Genomic DNA, 19,934 nt, shown 5'->3' with positions numbered 1-19,934 from the left:
ATTTTAAATTTTCCCATTTCTTTTATATTTTACCTATCAAAATCATCTGTCATCTATCTATTTCTCTTATTATTCAATTCCATTGCGCTTCATATTTATTCACTATCATTTTCTGGTCATGCTTTGTAAGAGTTTACGTTCAAATCCTCGAATTATGTTTTGTGGTCAATCTTGGGCTGGCTGAATAATCAAAATAAGTACATTTAAGTGGCGGTTTCAATATGTAAACTCATTTACTAATCATATTTCTAGCATATTTCACTTTTCTGTATCTAACATATTTTATTGGTTTTTAGGCTCATTACACAATAAGCATTAACTCATTTAGTTGTCGTTTATAATTTGAACCACTTCCTTACCAGGTGTTGAGTGCATTCAGTTGGGCTTTCCACCTTACTTTCAGTGCATCTCCTGTCCACGTGGCCAGAAAAACAATCGCACCACCTGCCACGATGTGGACGAGTGTGCCGTCTATCAGCCCTGCGATGAAATAGCCATTTGCAAGAATCTCAATCCAGGCTTCCGCTGTGGCCCCTGTCCGCCCGGATTTGATGGCATTCATGCTCATGGTAAACTAATAGAGATAAATACTTTTTCTTACATTTGCTCATGATATGTGTGCCATTATTAGGTTATTCAGCTGACTATCTAGCTGTGGGCTTTCAGAAGCAAACTTGCCTGGACATAGACGAATGCAAGATGGGCTTCTTTAGATGTCCAGAACATTCAAGCTGTCACAATACCATTGTAAGCCAACTAAATGATTTGCACATATTGTTCTTACTAATCGTGTATTAATTAGGGCACCTACCGATGCCAGTGTCATGATGGTTATGTGGCCAATGGCACCTTTAGCTGTCTGTCTATAGCGGATCTCTGTCCCGATGGCAGCATCTGCGCAAGAAATGCTGAATGTGTGCCAATAGATAACTATCACTATCAGTGCCGCTGCAGCGTTGGTTGGGCGGGTAATGGAAGGATCTGTGGTAGGGATCGTGACCTGGATGGCTGGCCGGATGAGTCACTTAACTGTGCGGAGCCGCACTGTCGCCGCGATAACTGTCCAGATTTGCCCAATTCGGGACAGGAGGATGCTGATTTGGATGGCATTGGCGATGGCTGCGACGAGGATGCAGATAGCGATCAAGTGCTCAACAGCAAGGACAATTGCCCGTTTGCGTACAACAGCGATCAGATTGACTCGGATCACGATGGTGTTGGCGATGCCTGTGACAATTGTATTTTTATTTCGAATCGCAGGCAACTGGACTCGGATGAGGATGGGTTGGGCAATGAGTGTGATGATGATATGGATAATGATTCGATGCTGAATCAGTATGATAATTGTCCACTGCTTCGCAATCCAAATCAGTCCGATATGGATAACGATGGTGTGGGAGATGTGTGCGACAATTGTCCCACAATTCCAAATCCGGCGCAGGAGGATCGTGACATGGATCTGGTGGGTGATGCCTGCGACAGTGACATTGATGGTGATGATGATGGTATACAGGACTCAGAGGATAATTGTCCAATGGTCAGCAATTCAGATCAACTGGACACGGATGCCGATGGCAAGGGCGATGCCTGTGACGATGACATGGACGGCGATGGTGTGCCCAATTACAGAGACAACTGTCCACTGGCCAGAAACTCTGACCAATTGGATCTGAATCGCAATGGCAAGGGTGACCTTTGTGAGGATGATGAGGATGAGGATGGCACACCCAACATCATCGACAACTGTCCAAATAATTCCATGATACATCGCACTGATTTTCGCACAATACGTTCGGTTATATTAGATCCGGAGGGTGATGCACAGCTGGATCCCAATTGGGAGGTGCACGCAAATGGTTCGGAAATAATACAAACTCTAAACTCCGATCCGGGACTGGTGGTGGGCAGTGATTCATTTGGTGGGGTCGATTTCGAGGGCACTTTCTATGTCAACGATGATACGGACGATGATTATGTGGGCTTCATATTCAGCTATCAAAGCAATCGCAAATTCTACGTGGTGCAGTGGAAGAAGGGCACACAAACCTATTGGCAATCGTCGCCCTTCCGTGCCTCCGCCGAGCCAGGTGTGCAGATCAAGTTGATTGATAGTAATACTGGACCAGGGTCCATGCTGCGCAACAGCTTGTGGCATGCCGGCGATACGCCCGGACAGGCAAAACTGCTGTGGAGGGATCCGCTAAATGCGGGCTGGAAAGAGAAGACATCATATCGCTGGTCCCTGGTCCATCGACCTGTCATTGGACTCATCCGGTTGCGGTAAGTGCGAAATGCCTTTTGTTGTACATTTCAGCTGAACACATCTGGCTTCCTCTTTAGCATATTTGAGGGCGAACGTTTGATACTGGATTCGCACAACGTCTATGATGCCACACTCACCCTCAAGGGCGGACGTTTGGGCGTTTTTTGCTTCTCACAGGAGATGATTATATGGTCGGATCTGGTATACAAATGCAACAGTGAGTAGCCCTTTGGCATCTGGCTTGGCCATCTCGCAAGCTCATCAACCATTTCGCCTTATACCATAGCACGCCTAACGCCCCTCATCTACAATGAGTTGCCCACACATCTGAAGCTGAAGGTGGAACTGGAAAACTAAGCATTGCAATCCGGTCGTTGTTGCTGCATTTCGTTTTAGGCCCAGCTTTCGAAGCAGGCAAATGTAACTGCCATAAATCTTAACAAAATTAACTAAGCTCTTATTTATTAAGTCGCCCAGACGCGTCTATCTATGTTTAATACAATAAATGGAAAATACATAATAATACAAAAGAGTGTTTTTTTTGGATAAATTTTTCCTTACATATATCAAAAACAAACAACAAAAACCTTTTATGTAATTTTCATTGTGACAGATAATTTAACTATAGGCAACGTTAGAGATCTTACAAGTATTATCTCAATAATATCTTCGAAGGCATCACGAGCTCTAATTGATAATATCAAACAGTTGATGTTCAATAGTAGTAGGCATCAGGGTAGGCAGAGTGATTATTGTTAATATCTGTCACAATGACTTTGTACACATTGAACAAAAAGCAGTGCAGGCCTAAATTTAAAACATTTTACCAAACGTAATTTTTCGACAAAACAATAATAAAAAAATAGTCTTGCTTCCTTAATCTGAAATTGTCAGTCTTGCAATAAATAGTGCAGGGTAAGTAAAACCGCAAAATCAAAACCAATTGATGGCAATCGAATTTCCGATCAGGCAATTATGATGTTCAGTTGTGATGTGCAAGTCAGTCAGCCACCGGATGCAAATGTGAAGGATGCAATAGATGACACATACAACATTATCGAATTCCGTAATACTAAGATACCGACGAAAATTCCAGAGCCCGTACGCTTGGACAGGAGCGGGTGCTGCATCCACAGAAGCACTCGAAAATACATCCGCCTGATGAAGTCATTGCAGAGCAAGAGCAAACTTGACGAAAGTTACAACAGCAGCAGTACTCTGGTTTACACATGCAATGATTCGGGTGTCCAAATGGACTTCTCAACTGCAAAGGACGATGAATTAATCATTGAATTGCTGTCACGTGATTCGGATAGCTCAACGTCTCAACTGCATTGCAGCACTGAGACACTTCCGCAAAGTGAAAGTTTACTGGAATTGAAGGCGGCAGAGGAGCAGACTCTCAGAGTCCTGCAACTTGCAGTGGCCGAAATGGAAGCGGATGTTGAATTGAATGCTCAGATACTGGAGGAGCAGATAAAGCTTGAGCTGGGGAAGCATCTGAATTTGGAAGTTGAACAGATAGTCGAACATGAGATTGAGCAAATGCCACTGCAGGAGGAGCTGCAAGTGGAGCCGACGGTGGAGCTGGTGGAAGAAGTGCCTGAGGAGGTATCAGAGGAGATCCCGCAAGAGCTGGTAAAAGAGCCGCCACATGAGTTGCTAAAGATGTTGCCGCATAAACTTTCGGCGGAACTAACGGAGAAGCTGGCGAAGCATCCGGAACCGAAAGAACAATTCGTGGACTTGATTGAACCGATTGATCAGATTGAGAAACTCTCCAACAGCATTCTTACGCCACGTGAGCGAAAGTATGTGCGAATGGAGCAACTCCTTGAAGCGGAGAATAACATTCAAATGCTGCATAAGCTGCTCCAGCCGAACAGCGAGACGAATCTTGTGCAGCACCCCGAAGGTGAATTTGTTCTAGCTGACACCGATAAGGAGCGGTTGGAGATAATTCCCGATAATGAATCTGAATGGACAAGCAAAAATGGCCTCTTACAGTCGCTGTTGACATTTATTTGCAGCAAAAGCATCCTTAAACTGAGCTATCCTATACTATTATGTGGCATGGCCGTCGGTTTGGTTTATTACTTTCATAAGGACTAGGGCATTGTCGGCGTAATATCTTTTTTAGAGTACTCTAAACAACAACAAATTGAAGAGCGTGTATATGTGCGATTTATGTAACAAAATCGATTTGCATTTATTGTATAAAGCACAAAAATCGCCGATTCATTAAAATATCACTAAGACACTACAAAACTCGCAGGGTACAAAGTCACATCCCACAAAACTTAATAAATAAAAATGCGTCAAAACCCTCTCATTTCATAAACCTGTTATTTCAATATTAGTATTAATTACACTTTGCAGATTTCATCTTATAGTACATATTGATTCAGTTTGGTTAGAGCTTGGTGTAATTCGAGGGTGCTTTGACATGTAATTTTAAAATGTAGCTATCTTTGTAATATTATGTCAACGTTACAATTTTTAAAATATATTTAAAATTATTTTGGAGAAAATTGAAAGTTGTTTGTGTTTTTATTTTAATTAATAATGGCCTCTAGTGAATCCGTGTTTCTAGCCGGCCTCGTGCATCTCATGATCCGCTTTATCTTCTATATAACACCACAGTCAAGGCTAGGAACACCCGGTCCAGCAATATCCACAGCGATCGTAGGCGTTGCACTCCTGGATATTATATATGATAACCGCATAATTCCCCTTCGCTTCAACGATATGTCAGCGGGCTTTCAATATATGGTAGAGACTGTGGTGGCTATCGTTCTATTGGAGTTCGGCATGCTGATCTGGACATCGATCGAGCATTCCATTTACTTGTTTGCCAAGGGAACACTACTGGGTCTGAGCGTTGTTTCCAAACCAACGTATTACCGGAATGAGAACCTCATAATTGGCTCCTTCACCTTACCGCTGTCCCTGGCGATTTTGATTATGGCTGCACAGGCTACCGATCATTATCAAATAATCCGCCGACGATTATCCCACTAGACAACGAACAAATTCCGTGAAAGTGAAGTCATTGTAAACAAATGCATTGAATATACAGAGAATTTTGATTAAATACAAATTGAGATTAAATACATTTTAGTACTTGCACAATAAATTAAGCAGGTAATTTTCCATGCCACACTAGTATTTCTTCAAAGAGAATTTATTCAAATTTTATAGATAAATTTCTATATTCATACCTATATTTCTGTCGAGCGTTTGAGTACTGTTGGGATAGATAATTTTCATTCGTGAGCAAAACTGTTGCATACTTTTAGGTGCCAATAAACTAGATGGTCAGGGCTGTCAAGTTTTTATTAAATTTGTAATCATAATAATAACGGTCCAACGGAAAACTCGCATGATTGTTGCACTTAGCTTGCCACGCTCCTTGGCTTGTTACAATTATAATAGCACCGCAGACACATAAACTGTCAGTTTATGTGCCGCCCTGTTTGGGAAATTATTTAGTGTGATTGAATAAAATGTATATATAAACATAAGCTTTTGCTTTTATTATTTACTTGGTTCTTTTGTACAGTTATACAAAAGATATTATAAAATTACAAATTAATTTGCTTTATTTAAATTACAAAATAACGACTATATTTGATTTGCTTTTTACAGCACTCGCGAATTTTTCAACAAGTTTGGAAAATATATTGCAATTTGACGCTTTCTCTCTTTGCATACCTTCTAAGCGAAGGTAGTTTATATATTATTAATGTATTTGCGTGCGTATAGGTAAATAATACTTATAATTAAAACAATTCTTTTTATTTTTATTATACTCATATTATATGCATAAGTTCGACTTAATTTCTGTTTAGTTTTCATATTTAAAGAGCACATGTTGAAGTTACTATTTCTTAAGATTTCTCTTTTCATAAAGCAGCTTTTCGTTTATTTCAAGCTTTGCATTAAGCCACGTAATTAAAACAGCAATAAAGTTCTAAGGATATGTAGCTCGAGATTACTGCGATTCAATGCAAAGCTTTCAAATGAAGCTTTTAATGAGTATTTTATTGTGGCAGTGTTCAAATTTTGCCTCGTTGCAGTGCTATACATTTATGACCACATTTTACATTAAAGCAGCTTTTTTAAAGTTATTCATATGTTTAAATTATTTGTATATTTCGCTGATGGTTTACTGCACTTCACTATCACTGTCACTCTTTTCTGCAAGTTGGAAAACATAATTAGTAAGTTGATTACGATTATTAATATTGATTCTGAAGAACTTACCTTTCTTGCCCGTGTAGGCGTGACGTTTCAGTCGATCGTATAAGTCTTCTTTTGTTCCGTAGAGCGATGCATTGGACCGGGCCAATGTGCTCATCTTGCCACCATGTAGACCTGCAAGCAGCGAGATAAAAGGAATTGGTTGGTATAAGTTACACTTCAAAATAAAAATAGTACTATTAATAAGATTTTATCTTGCTTACCGTCTTTCATATAGGTTTCGTTGTAGAAGTTTGGCATCTCCCAACCATCCTCCTCATCGTCATAGTAATGGGCATAGGTGCTGTGGTGCGATGGTGCAATCGATTCCGCATATGGCGTGTGTGCACCATAGTAGAAGTTCACCTGGGAACCAGTCTGATCGATGGCTGGCGTCAGCATCTTCTTTGGATCCCTGCGTTTTGTGGAGCGCACACAAATCATCCAGATGAGCAGCACAATGATAATGATGAAGATCACAGCGCCAGCAATGCCACCGGCAATATATGCAAACTCCGATCGCTCAGCGCAATGTGGTCCGGTGAAAGATCCCACACAGCGGCAGGACGGCGTACCCTTCAAATCCTTGACACAAGTGCCTGAGTTCTCGCAGTGACCGTCACAGACGTCGGTGCAGACCATACCAGTGCCATTGAAGCCCGGCTTGCATTCGCACTTGAAGTCCGAAGGGTCCGGTACCATAATACAATAGGCATTAATGTCGCAATGGGGCTTGCCCTCGGCAATATGCTCGCACGGATTGGTGCACTCGCTCTTGGAGGTGGCGCCAGTGATCTTGGTGCTGTGATTGGGTGGACACTGAATGCACGTGGTTTGCTGTGATTCGGATTGATAGAAGCCCTTTCGGCACTCGATGCACATGTTCTGAGTGGCATTGAGATAGGTTCCAGGTGAGCAGACTGGTAGTGTGCACTCCTCCACCGAGCTGGCGCCCACCTTGGGAGTGGTGCGACCCAATGGACAGGCGGCACATGATGGCTGCACACCCTGCAGACGATAGGTGCCACGTGGACATGGCTCACAGCGTCCATCGGCTCCCAGCTGTTGGCCAGAGCTGCATTCGTCGCGACACTCCTTGCGTGAGGTAGCCTCAGTGGAGCGTGTCGTCTGGCCAAGACCGCATAGATCGCAGCTAAAGGCGCCTTCGTTCGCCTGATAGAAGCCATGGCCGCAGGAACGGCACAGACCAGTTTCCGCATCGAAATACTTGCCAGCCGGGCAGCGTTCCTTGCAGTCAGCTGCGGAGCGCGCACCGGGACCAGCTGTTACACCTGGACGTCCCGCAATGGTTGGACACTTGCTGCATTGCTGCTGACCAGCCTCGGACTGATAGCTACCCCGGGCGCAGGCAATGCACGTTTTGTTTGCACCATCGTAGAACGTGCCAATGGAGCAGGGCACACAGTCAGGAATCATAACAACCTGTCCAGCGGGACAGGCATATTCGGAGCCCAACTCAAGGGATGCCGGATCGGGTACTGTGTTGGGCAGAATTTCTTGTACGGCAAATTGATCATCCTCTAGGATCAACTTCTCGAGCAGCTGCTTGACATTGGACCGCTCACCGGTCGATGTATGTATCACTGGATCGCTAAGGATGGGAAAGAATAATAATAATTAATATTGTGTTAACATTTGTATGTTAAATAACAATAAAAATAAAAATAGTCCAAAACAGCCATTGTATTTTTCCAATCAACAAATTTGTGCTTAAAAAACCATCATTCAAATGAGTTGTTATTGAATAATGTGTAACTTTTTGATTTGCCTTCTGATTGATCGGACATATTTAGAGAATGAAAAGTTAATTGTCGGATAGGGATAACCCTGAGATATAGTAAGACATGTAAACTTTTGGAAGGCAAACTTAAAAACAATACCATTTAATTAAATATATTGAATGTTGAATTTGATTTTCAAGGCGTCATTAGTAAAGCCATCGGCTCGTTTTAGATAAAATTTGTTGTTGCATAGTTTAATCAGTTGGGTTAGCACAAAAACAAAACATATGTAACATGTGGGGTTAGCTGGAAGCATTAGTCATAGCAATTGCATGGTGATTGGTTTGGATTTGGTGGATGATTTAGTCTGAGACAGTTGAGTGAATGAAGTAGCAGTACTGGGGTGCAGAATTCTGGATATCGGGTGCAATTGAACGCTATAATGAACGCATGAGATGCTTGACATACTTAACAGCCGGGAAGGCTATTTCCAGAGTGTATGTATCGCCGCCAGTTTGTTGGCGTCCCTGGCGACTCGTCAGCGCCAGCTCGTCATCCTCGCTAGAAATTGGGTTAACGAACACATATACATACATATACATAGAACACAGAGTACACAGAGACGTATAATCAAATCATGCTGGACCGCAGTCCTACTATGTGCAATGGCTTCAGGGATCACATTCTGGACAACTTACTTGACAACTGGCAGCTCCGCTTCCATTACATAGACACCACCATCCTTGACCTGTCGACGCACGCGATTGTTTTGTGCGGCACGATAATGATCACACTTGACATCGATTTGGATATCCTTGCATTCCCTGTAAACCGATTTGGTAAATATTTAGTAAAGGAGATAGCAGTGTCATTGTTGTCCACAATTTACCTTGTACCCTCAATAGCATACGAGCAGAAGTTCCAGTCTCTGTTCAGGGCATTTACCGAGTTGGTGACCTTCTGGCGCAGCACAGCCTGGCCGGCCTTGTTGCACAGCACATCCGATGGGAAGAGCATTTTGATGCGGAACACACGCTGTGCCGGCTTAGACGGTGAGCAGGATGGATAGACCAATGGCATTGAGGGTTCGCGTGTGGGACGCCAGAAGCCCTCAGCTCCACAAGTGTAGAACTCTGGTACTGGCTCAGAGAAGCGTAGTCCACTGTTGCAAGCAATTTCACATACCTTGAACTGACCACCTGCGCCCCAGTCTTTGCAGACCTGAGAGCCTCCCACGGGATCAGCCAGAGGTGGGCAGAATTCAGCTGGCAAAGAAGCAGACATGAAATAGTTAGACATGACTAATTGGTAACTAGCACAAAACGAGATATAAATGATTTCTTTCTTTCTTCTTGCTCTTTCTTGTACTGAACTACTAATTGGTTTGCAACAGTATACTTACTTAGCAGGGAAACCTTGAAGCTGCATGAAGCTGTGTTGCCAGCAGCATCGGATGCAATATAGGTGATGTCGTAGGTGCCCCAGAGCAGAGTTGTACCCGAGCGATGGCCATTGCGCTCATAGATCTTGGTCACACCGATGTTATCGCTGAAGTGGGGCTCGTCCCAGGTAACCACAGCGGAGCCATTCTTTGCAATGACCCACAAATCACCGGGACAATGTTCTACGACTGGCGGTTCCTTGTCCACGACCAGTTGTTGACAGTTGGCACCAGTGTAGCCCATCTGGCACTTGCGTTGACCGCACAATGAGGGCACATTGCGTTCCACGCCGCCCGACGTCATCTCATAGCCGGCCCAGTTGAGAATGAGACCCGGATAAAGTACCGGTTCGGAGCGACAATCGCGCACCTGCTTCTGAAGTTCGGAAGTAATATCCAAAGCTCGAGCCCACACCTGTGTCTTGGTAATGGTGCCCTGGAATCCAGTATCGCTGTAGGCCAATTCATGCTTAACGCTGTCCGGTTGCGGACGACCCAGCACCGACCAGAGATAACCTGGCAGAGCACCACCAGCGCCATATTCCAATTTGCTGGCAATCAATCCCTCGGTAATCAGCTGCAGTTGACCACTAATGCCATCCCAGACGACAGCCACATGATGCCACTGGCCATCGTTGACCGATGTGTATTCTCCAAAGCTGAGGAACATATCGGGCAGATCCTCGAAGAGTGAAACCTGCACACCACTGGAGTGTGCCTGAAGCAGCAATCGACGACGTTGCGTCATGCGAGCGGAATCCACGCCGTAGAGTGTAAAGAAGATACCAGTGTCATCCTTCTGTGCAAATTGCACCCACATCGCCACAGTCAGGCTGTTCGCCTCCCCGGTGGGGAAGGGCACCACCTGAGCTGCAGTTGAACGTGTCGCATCGCTGAAGTACAGATCATAATCCACTTGAATGGCCTTGCGGCAATCATCACCAGTCATATTAAACGGACATTGGCAGTAGAAGCCATTGGTCAGATCCACACAGTTGGCGCCTGGTGGGCAGGAGTTATCCTTGCAATCCGCAATATCCTGTTCGCAATTCTTGCCAGTGAATCCAGGTGGACATTGGCAACTGTAGCCGGCGCCATTGTCCAAACAGGTAGCACCATTCTGACACACATGATCCTCACAAGCATCATACTCATACTGACAGCCAATGCCAGCGTAATCCGCAGCACAGCTACAGTTGAGGCCGGAGCCAAAGTCCTGGCACTTGCCGCCATGCATGCAGGGATTTCCAATGCAGCGTTCTGGGGCTGTTTCACAATTCTTGCCATCGGTGCCGCTGGGACAGACACAGAAGTAGTCCTGGAACAGATCAATGCACCGAGCATCGTTCTGACAAGGAGCCTGCACATTGCAGCTGGTCACCTGTTGCTCACAACGCATGCCACTCCAGCCGGGAGCACAGCCACACTCGAAGCCTCCAACACGATCGCGACAGATGCCATTGTTGAGGCAGGGTTGTGGTTCGCAGTCATCGATATCTGTCTCGCAGAGAGCTCCCTTAAAGCCATCGCGGCAAACGCACTCGAACTTGTTGTCCAGATCCAGGCAGCGTTCGGTGCCTACGGGATGGCAGGGATCACTCAAGCATTCATCGATCTCCGCCTCGCAGCTGAGACCCACAAATCCGGGACGACACTTGCAGCTGAAGCCATCAAGCTGATCGACACAGGTGGCACCATGCTGGCAAGGATTCGAGGCGCAATCATCGATGGTATGTTGACAGTTCTTGCCCGTATAACCGGGTTCACAGTTGCAGCTGTAGCCATCGACCAGATCCACACAGACGCCGTCATTGGCACACGGACGATTCTCGCAGTCATCGATATTGACATCACATGCGCTACCCGTCCAGCCCGGATCACAGATGCATTCGTGGTCAAACAGGCGATCCACACAAGCGCCATGCTTGCATGGCTCGGAGAGGCACAGATCAATCTTCTGCTCGCAGCGCTTCCCAGTGAAACCAGGAGGACAGGTGCATTGGAAATCATTGACTAGATCGGTACAGGCAGCACCCAACAAGCAAGGATTCTCTTCGCAATCATTGATATTCTGCTCGCAATGCATTCCCTCCCAGCCCGGCAGACACTCGCACTTGTAGCGACCCTGTTGCAAAGCCAGACAGCTTGCTCCATTGTTGCACGGATTACCATTGGCGGTGCAGGGATCGATGGTCACATCGCACTGATCTCCCGTATAGCCACTGCGACACAGACAGGTCACATTCTTATAGCCCGGTTCATTTTTGCACATGGCACGGGCGGGACAGGTATCATTGCCACAATCGCTGGCTTCCTCCTGACAATTGATGCCCGTGTAGCCCTTGGGGCATTCACAGCGATAGCCCTGCGGCAGATCTTTGCACTGTCCACCATTGTAGCAGGGCTGCGAGGCGCACTCATCTATATCCTGTTCACAGCGACGACCAGAGAAACCAGCGGGGCAGAAGCATTGGACATCATGACCCATGGGCACACAGAGTCCACCATGATGGCAGGCACCCTCTCCACAGACGACAGGTTTGCATTGTTCGCGTCCCTTGGCGCCAGCGCTGTCCGTACGCATATTGCTGGGGCATTCATTGCAGTTCTGGGCGCCCGAAGCACTTTGGTAGTGGTGCAGTGGGCAGGAGGAGCAGGGTGCCAGACCCGTTGCAGAATAGCTGCCCGGTGCGCACTTGGCCCTACACAGACCCTTATTGGCAGCCGCCGGTTGATAGGTGAAGCTTTGCGCTGGGCACGCTTGACAATCCTTAAAGCCACCGGTGGGTGGCTCGGCGGTAAACGAGTTACGTGGACATTCTAAGCAGGGCACGAGACCAGTGGGTGAGTAGGTGCCATAACCACAAACGGGAATGCAATCAGACAAAGATTTGGAGCCCTCTTCCTTGGTATAAGTGCCGGCGGCACAACGCAGACAGGTGCCCTGACGATCCCGATTCTGATAGTATCCACGTGGACAATAGGTGCAGCTGTTCTGACCCTCTGAGACATAGGTGCCAGCTGGACAGTGCAAGCAACGGGGCACATCGCTCGTATCCATGTTGAGCACCTCACCCACGTTGCAGTTAAATCCACGAGATATTTGCGATTTGAGTGCACGCAGTGGCGGACACTGATTACCAATGTTGGAGATGTTCAGCAGATCATCGATGACAGCACTGGCATAAGGCACACTCAGATCGAAGATCAGATTCAGTGTGGAGCCGCACAGATCGTACAGTTGGGGCTGACGCACAGCAGGCAAGATCGAAAGAATAAAGTCCATTTTGACGACATTCTCCTCCTGGAGCGATGGCACCGATTTCAAAAAGGTCACATTCATATTCACATTGACCGCTGAGCAGCGTTGCGAAAGCAACTGATTAAGTCCAGCATAGTGGTGGGAGAGCACCTCCTGATACTGTCCCAGACAAGACTGAGCCACAGCGCCATTGGCGCGATAGGTAATCGTGGCCGTCACATGGTAGGCAGCCTGTTCCGTATTCTCTGACACGCAATCGGGCACCACAGATGTGGGACGCCACAGGCGGGAGGTCTCACAGGAGAAGGTTTTTAGTGGCTCACCGTCAGTAAATCGGAATCCTGGCTTACAGGTGGCAATACACTCAATTCCCCGATCACCCGGCAGACAATTAATTGCTCCATTTGCCGGCGGTTGTAATTCCCAGTCGACGCAAGGCGATGCCTGCACGGACACCTGGAAGTGACAGCTGGCACGATTGTTGAATTTATCCGTGGCAGTTACTGTTACATTTTCAAAGTTGCCAATCTTAATGGTTGCACGCTCCGGCGTAAACTGCAGGCGTACTTCACCTGTCTCATCAGAGGTCTTGATGCGTTTGCGCGTATCGTTAAAGTTCACATTGTAGCTGTCCTGGCGATCGACTAACTCAATAACATAGCTCTGGGGGCACTGCAGCAATGGAGGCGTAACATCTGGCACGGTTATATTAATCTCACAAATAGCCACATTGCCGTCGTAATCGAAGGCCACATACTTGACAACCGTATCCTTAAATATGTGACTGGGTGTACGGAAGTTCTGTGGCTTGATTTCTAGTCGTGCAATCGAACCAGAGTTATCCACAGCAGTGGGTTCGGTAAAGTTAACGGGCAGCACACCACCATTCTCATCTCGTCGCACCACAATCGGCTGTTGCGGACAGTTCTGGAAGATGGGTGGCTCATTGTCCACACAGGGTGAGTAGCCATAGTCGTAGCCGAGCAGCGGCTCCTTCTTGGGCTCCTCGCAGCCCATCAGCTCGAACTTCAAGCAGGCATTATCCATATAGCTTACAATGCCCAGGATAACGAAACGAGCCTGCACGTATTTCGGGAGTGTTATCATGGCCAGTTCGCCATAGTTGCCGGGATCACGCATGGTTAAATTGAAGTTCGGGAAGTAGACGACATAGTTCTCATTCTCTGCCTGCTTGTAGAAGAAGCGTATCTCGGTGGGTCGCCCCACAATATCATTGGTAACCACACCCTTGACTAGTATTGCCTTTACACGATATATCTGTCCCAAATCCACACTGACATAGGTGAATGCTTCCTGTTTGCCACACCAGCCGGTCGCTGAGTTCAATCGTATATTCTTCGCCTCATAGTTTGGTCGCTCCGAGGTGGCGTTGATGGCGGAGTCGGGTATTCTGCCCGAGCTCAATCCCAGTGGCTTGATCACCTTGCACTCCGGTTCACGTATGCACGTAATTGGTCTGGGGTTAATGAGAATGTAGCCAGGACGATTGCAACCAAAGTAAACCTCGGAACTTTGCTCGTAGCTGCGCGCCAGCTGACGACCATCGGCTGGACGACCAGGATCCTCGCAGACGGGTCCCTCGCAGCGCAGGTCACCAAAGTCCCAAATGGCATCGGCATTACAGCGCACAACATTGTCGTGTCGTTGCGTTTGTCCCGCCAGCTTAAAGGTGTTCTGGCAGCCAAAGAAGAAGCTGCTCTGATAACGCGTATCCACAAACTGTCCATATTCAGCACCGGGGGTTGGCATAGGTGCATAGCAGTCCACACGGGGACAGGAAGGCTGCATGCCCGATAGCCAGTAGTCGGGCAGACCCGGCTTGGGATCGTACACGCACTGCCTAAAGCCAGCGGAGGCAGTGGAGCGCAATTGACGGCCGGCAGAGCCACAGCTAATGGTCACATTGTCACGGAAAGGAACCAGCACGGATTCGGGATCTGGGCGGGCAACAGTCAAACCTTCCAGCTTGTCATCAGGCAATGAAACGCACTTGGCATCTGTAATTGGTTAGTTAAAGAATGAAATTGAACATACATTAAATATTCTTTAGGAATGACTTAACACTCCTCTATTTTACATTAAGTAATATAATTTAAATACTTACAATTGCACTCTGGTACGCTGGCATTCCATTGACCGCTGGATAGGCAGAGAGCTACTGAGCTGCCGCTCATGATGTAGCCAAAGTGGCACTGGAATCGCACCACATCGCCAAAGTGATAATCACTGCGTTCGCTCAGCAGCTGGCCATTCTCCGGTGCCTGCAAATCGGGGCACATCAAGGGGACACACGTCTTGTTCCGCTGATAGGTATCCCCATCACGTTCACCCGACTCGAAGCGCTCAATGTGAAAGCCAGCGGTGCCATTGGACGTGTACAGCTGGTAGCCAGTGTTACAGGCGCAGGCATAGCCACCAGGTGAATTGGTGCACTTCTGATCACAGCCGCCATTTTGTTTGCTGCATTCATTGATGTCGACGCAATCCAAACGGGTGCAGCCCATCAGCTCCATGCGCAGACAAGGAGCTCCAACATAGTCCTGTATGCGGAAGCGGACATAACGCGCCTCAATCGGTAACGGTAGATTCAGTATGGACAACGTTGGCTCCAGTATTCTAAACTCCACAGGGGTTCCATCCGGATTGGCATAATCCTTGAACACATCAGTTAAATCATTTGTATACTGTAAACGCACCGCGGAACTGAAGGCCACATTGCCATCGGAACGCTGTACGGACATGGTTCGGAATCCCCGCAGAATAGTGGGTGCCTTAAGATCAATGAGTATCCAATTGGCCCCTGGTTCCAAGGAGGCGCCACACCAGCCATTCATATTGAGACGCAGCAGAGATTTGCTGTAGCCAAGCTCACTTGGCGAGGTCTTAATACTATCATCCGGAATACCGCCATTACCCAGACCCAAATCGCCAACGGGTCTGCACTCCGTTGTCGCCATGAAACCCGAACGACACTGACAGTGGAAGGATCCATTCGTATTCATGCACTCGGTGGTTGTCAGATCGCATTGGGAGGAGCTGCACTCGTTAATATCCTCACATGTGGGAGGCTGCTCAAACCGTTGAGCCTCGCTGCAACGCATAATATTGCTGCCAATCAACTTATAGCCTTTGAAGCACTGCACCCTGGCCTCATCTCCATAGTGGTACGGACGTGCCGCATCCACCACAAAGCCATTCTCAATTACTGGAAATTCGAAGCAACGCTTGCGCGTACAACGTGGCACATCTCCACTCCAGGTACCGTTCGACATGCAAGTAAGAACGGGATGACCATTGCGCTCATAGCCCGGTTCGCATTCGTATTGGACAATGGTACCATAGCTTCGACCACCTCCATTCAGCAGCGTCATATTGGCATGTGGCACCTCGGGCAGTGCAGCACATTGGGAGGCCATGCAGTGGGGCTGACGCTCCCAGCGACCATCGGGCAGGCAGGAAATCTTCTCAATTGGCTCGCTGGAGGCAAATGCAAAGCCAGCGTAGCACTGGTACATGGCAATGCCGCGATACGTCACATTCGAGGAGCCAATGGAGAAACCGTTGTCAATTTGTGGCACAGGACCGCAGTAGACCTCTGTGTGTGTTTATGGAGAAGGTTGAGAGTAAACGAAAGTCAGATATGAATTGTGTTTTGCGGACTCACCCTGACACTTTGGTATGTAGGAGACACTCCAGTTGCCACCGGGCAAACATTCAGTTACCAGACGCGTCTTGCCGGTGGCAAACTCCTGTCCAATGGGACATGTGAAGCTGACCAGCGTGCCAAAGGCCGTGTCGCGACTGGAGGCCAAAGCCCCAATACCGGGCTGCAGCTCAGGACAGTCAGCTGAGAAAGTCGCCGACCAGCTGGAAAACATAAAAATATATAATCTTAATTAGTTGAGATTGCTTCAATAATACGAAAAGCTTGGCTTGCAGTCGGAATAAACGGACTGCTCCAATCTGTACTGTTTCCAATATTCAGGGTATTACTGAGTAAAAAGATGTTCTCGACTTACCCTGCTGCATTGTGTAACGCATCCGAAGTAAACTTAATCAACATTTCACCAGATGAGGCAGTCAGGGTTAGCTTGGGCGCTGCAGTGCCCGTGAAGCCATTGCCGGAGTGCAGACGCAATCCGGATGTGGAGGAGCCATCAAAGACCTGCACGTTATCGCTCTTATGTACGGTGAACTTGTCGAACTTTAGAGAGAGTGGTGCACGTGCGCCGTTCCGAATGGTGAAGAAGCACTCCTGATTCTTTGGATAGTCCGCCAAGCCGAATGCTGGCGATGTAACTGTTCCATTTCGAGCCGTAATCGTCGCCTTGCACCCTTGAATATAGCGCAGACTGAAACCCTTGCCAGCCTCACCCAAATTGGACTTGAAGTACAGATACAGTGCATTGCCAGTTGAGATGATAACTCGCTCGTTATGTGGCGTTTTTCCAGTCAGCTTGGAAATGGTGCGACTCATAGGTGAATCACCATCGCGGATGATTAGATGATCGCGTCCCTCGGCAATATCTAGATCATCTACTTCAATTGAGATAATGCGACCCGGCTGCGCCTTGATCACATACAGGCACTCCAGACCGCCGGGATATTGCTTGGGATAGTTAGCACTGGTTAGAGTTTGTCGCTGCAAGGTTGCCTTCAAGGTACCGCCACAATTCTTTGCCTCCGTTTTCCATGTCGCCCTAAAGCCCTTACGCTCTACGCTGCCATCTGTGGTGAACTTGACAATCATAAAGTTGGAGGCGGATACAAATGGTTGTGTAGTCAGATCCTGTTTGCCACTGAGAGTTGCTAGCGACACAGACTTGTCCTCAGTGCGTCCACCCACCAGCACCTGAACGGTGTCGAAAGTTTTCTCTGTCTCAAAGTCCTGGAACTGCAGTATAATATTGCTGCCCAGCGGTCCCTCCAGCGTCCACTTGCACTTGCTCAACGCTCCATATTTGTGCGGATAGTTGGGCGTCTCAATAACATCGCCGCCAGATTGCATGTGGAAATGGCATTGAGCTGGACAGTCGAGCTCATCGGTACCATCGCCACAATCATCGCTGCCATCGCACTTAAATGCCTGATTGATGCACTTCCCGTTGGCGCAATGGAGTGCTCCTTGCGGACAGGCCGGAGCACGGCACATGAAGGGTAGCAGGGATTCGCAGGTGCCCAGAGCCCAGCTCTGCGCCTTGCTGGCAAAGCTGGCAGCAACGCACTCACCGGACGCAGCATTTGGCTGCTGCAGAGACCAAAAGCCCGAGTACTGTGAGATCAATGCGCCAGAGGCAGACTCCAGGGTATTCGTGCGTAAATCATCCAGCGACGCCAGACCAAGCCAGTATTTGTCAGAGGCACGTTGATTTGGATCGCTGGCGCGTGCTATTGCCAGAGTCTCATTGTTCTCCGCATAGGAATCGACGGCCACCAGTTCGGCGCCATATCTGCCAGCAAAGAGAGAATAAATGGAAAGAGAGATTAGTGATTAGATTAAAGTATGGGAACTTCCAGCTTCCGCTGCACACTTAACTCAATTTTCAATTATGCAGCTGCATTTTTTGTAATGCGCTTTACTTTCTATTTTCTTCTCTTAATTATGCTGTCCAAAATAATAACAACAACAAGCCTTCACTCGCACACACAAAAGAAAAACTTTCGTTTCCAATCGCCAAACTCTTTTCATTTTCAAAAGCGCACAGCTTGATTCTACGAGCAAAGAGCAAGAAACCCGTTTTGTAAATACAATTGTTACTTTGCCTTTGCACATTTAATTCATGCATATTACACATACGCAACGTGGGGGCTTGAAACTGATGGCGGTTGTTCAACGCCTCGCGTCATTTTTGTGCAGCTGTGCCAAAAATTATGCATGCTGCATTGGCTGCTGCTCCCGCCCTTGCCATAAAACAGGCAATTGTACATTGCGTGCCTAACGCCCAGAGAAAACTAGCTGTGCTTCGTTAATGTATATGGAATATGTCGGCATGTTTGGCTGTTCATTTAGTATGTCTCATTATTTATACGGGTACCTGATCGATTTTTACCAAAGTGGCAAATTAGTTGTTGGCTTAGCAAATTCCAGCGATATGTTAAGACAAACATTGAGTATTAATATTAATATTTTCGAGAGAAAAAGTAAAATATAATTTAAAACTAGTTTAGTTACTTTTTGGTTTTTTAAATTATAATATTTTGCAATTTTAAATTATTACATTTCGCATCATTTTTTTATATTTTTTATAACATGGAATTTCGTTAGCAACGCCTTTAAAAATTCTATGGCATTACCAGCTGGGTGCTACCTCTTTCCGCACCCATATACATTTAAAAGGCCAACCAACAAATATTTTGCCCAAATAAACGGCTGCCATAACTTCATTCAAAAAGTTTTCAATGCGTTTCGTTGGCTACGCCCAACAAACTTAAACCAACAATTCCCAAATCCATGATTGCTTTTTTTTTGGTCACAGCTCCGTTAACTTGAAATGTTAACGCCTTATCTGTACTTTCCTTCATTCTACGTATTTCGCATGCTGTACACGCAAAACGTTGAACAACTGTTGAAAGACGCAGCAATGGAAATTTCACCCAGGCAAATATTTTAGATTTTGACAACGCCACGCTATCTACTTTTAATATATATTTATACCGATGTAGCGTTAACGCGTATTTTGTTTTTGGCAAAACTATTGCTTACACCATTTCGAGCACTCAATGGTTGTTTGTCGTGTGTTGAACTTGCTGAGGTAAAAATAATGAAACGCCAGCCGCATTTCAATAGCCATTGGACTGGACTGGGGCGAGGTCTATGGCATGTAAATGACGATGAGCACATTAGAGTAGTAGCCACTGTAGCCACTGTAGCCACTGCTGCTATTGTCAACTGATGTGTGTAGCTTGTGCCGGGCATATGTAATTGCCATTTAACACTTGACTGCTGGGAGAAATTGCGTAGGC

General features: G+C 46.8%; 4 protein-coding genes across 5 annotated transcripts in view; 3 read left to right on the top strand and 1 right to left on the bottom strand.

Annotated features, from left to right (window-relative positions):
* The first annotated feature begins 118 nt into the window (after positions 1 to 118).
* Positions 119 to 2,763, top strand: LOC116805222 (cartilage oligomeric matrix protein-like). The gene is made up of 6 exons (XM_032735785.1): positions 119 to 125; positions 363 to 569; positions 632 to 747; positions 803 to 2,280; positions 2,341 to 2,480; positions 2,550 to 2,763. The coding sequence occupies exons 1-6, from the start codon at positions 119 to 121 to the stop codon at positions 2,618 to 2,620; spliced, it is 2,019 nt and encodes a 672-aa protein (XP_032591676.1). The 3' UTR covers positions 2,621 to 2,763.
* A 267-nt stretch (positions 2,764 to 3,030) lies between these two features.
* LOC6562726 lies at positions 3,031 to 4,604 on the top strand. The gene is made up of 2 exons (XM_001988148.2): positions 3,031 to 3,178; positions 3,233 to 4,604. The coding sequence occupies exon 2, from the start codon at positions 3,239 to 3,241 to the stop codon at positions 4,373 to 4,375; it is 1,137 nt and encodes a 378-aa protein (XP_001988184.2). The 5' UTR covers positions 3,031 to 3,178; positions 3,233 to 3,238; the 3' UTR covers positions 4,376 to 4,604.
* Positions 4,605 to 4,799: 195 nt separating this feature from the next.
* Positions 4,800 to 5,378, top strand: LOC6561785. The gene has a single exon (XM_001988149.2). The coding sequence runs from the start codon at positions 4,829 to 4,831 to the stop codon at positions 5,282 to 5,284; it is 456 nt and encodes a 151-aa protein (XP_001988185.1). The 5' UTR covers positions 4,800 to 4,828; the 3' UTR covers positions 5,285 to 5,378.
* Positions 5,379 to 5,768: 390 nt separating this feature from the next.
* The window catches only part of LOC6561786, a 32,419-nt gene continuing 18,253 nt past the window's right edge, over positions 5,769 to 19,934 (bottom strand). The window contains exons 4-13 of one of the 2 annotated variants that reach the window (XM_001988150.3): positions 16,991 to 18,421; positions 16,636 to 16,838; positions 15,076 to 16,566; positions 9,650 to 14,968; positions 9,137 to 9,512; positions 8,946 to 9,071; positions 8,716 to 8,808; positions 6,730 to 8,117; positions 6,530 to 6,640; positions 5,769 to 6,463 (exon numbers count right to left, since the gene is read on the bottom strand). In XM_001988150.3, coding sequence (XP_001988186.1) covers positions 6,432 to 6,463; positions 6,530 to 6,640; positions 6,730 to 8,117; positions 8,716 to 8,808; positions 8,946 to 9,071; positions 9,137 to 9,512; positions 9,650 to 14,968; positions 15,076 to 16,566; positions 16,636 to 16,838; positions 16,991 to 18,421 — 10,570 coding nt within the window. In that variant the 3' untranslated portion in view covers positions 5,769 to 6,431. The remainder of the gene's footprint in view (positions 6,464 to 6,529; positions 6,641 to 6,729; positions 8,118 to 8,715; positions 8,809 to 8,945; positions 9,072 to 9,136; positions 9,513 to 9,649; positions 14,969 to 15,075; positions 16,567 to 16,635; positions 16,839 to 16,990; positions 18,422 to 19,934) is intronic. The other variant, XM_032735715.2, reaches the window with a different exon arrangement.

Source organism: Drosophila grimshawi, unplaced genomic scaffold (genome assembly GCF_018153295.1).
Source record: "Drosophila grimshawi isolate 15287-2541.00 unplaced genomic scaffold, ASM1815329v1 contig_1377, whole genome shotgun sequence".
NCBI lineage: Eukaryota > Metazoa > Arthropoda > Insecta > Diptera > Drosophilidae > Drosophila > Drosophila grimshawi.
This window is presented reverse-complemented; position numbering and strand designations above follow the sequence as displayed.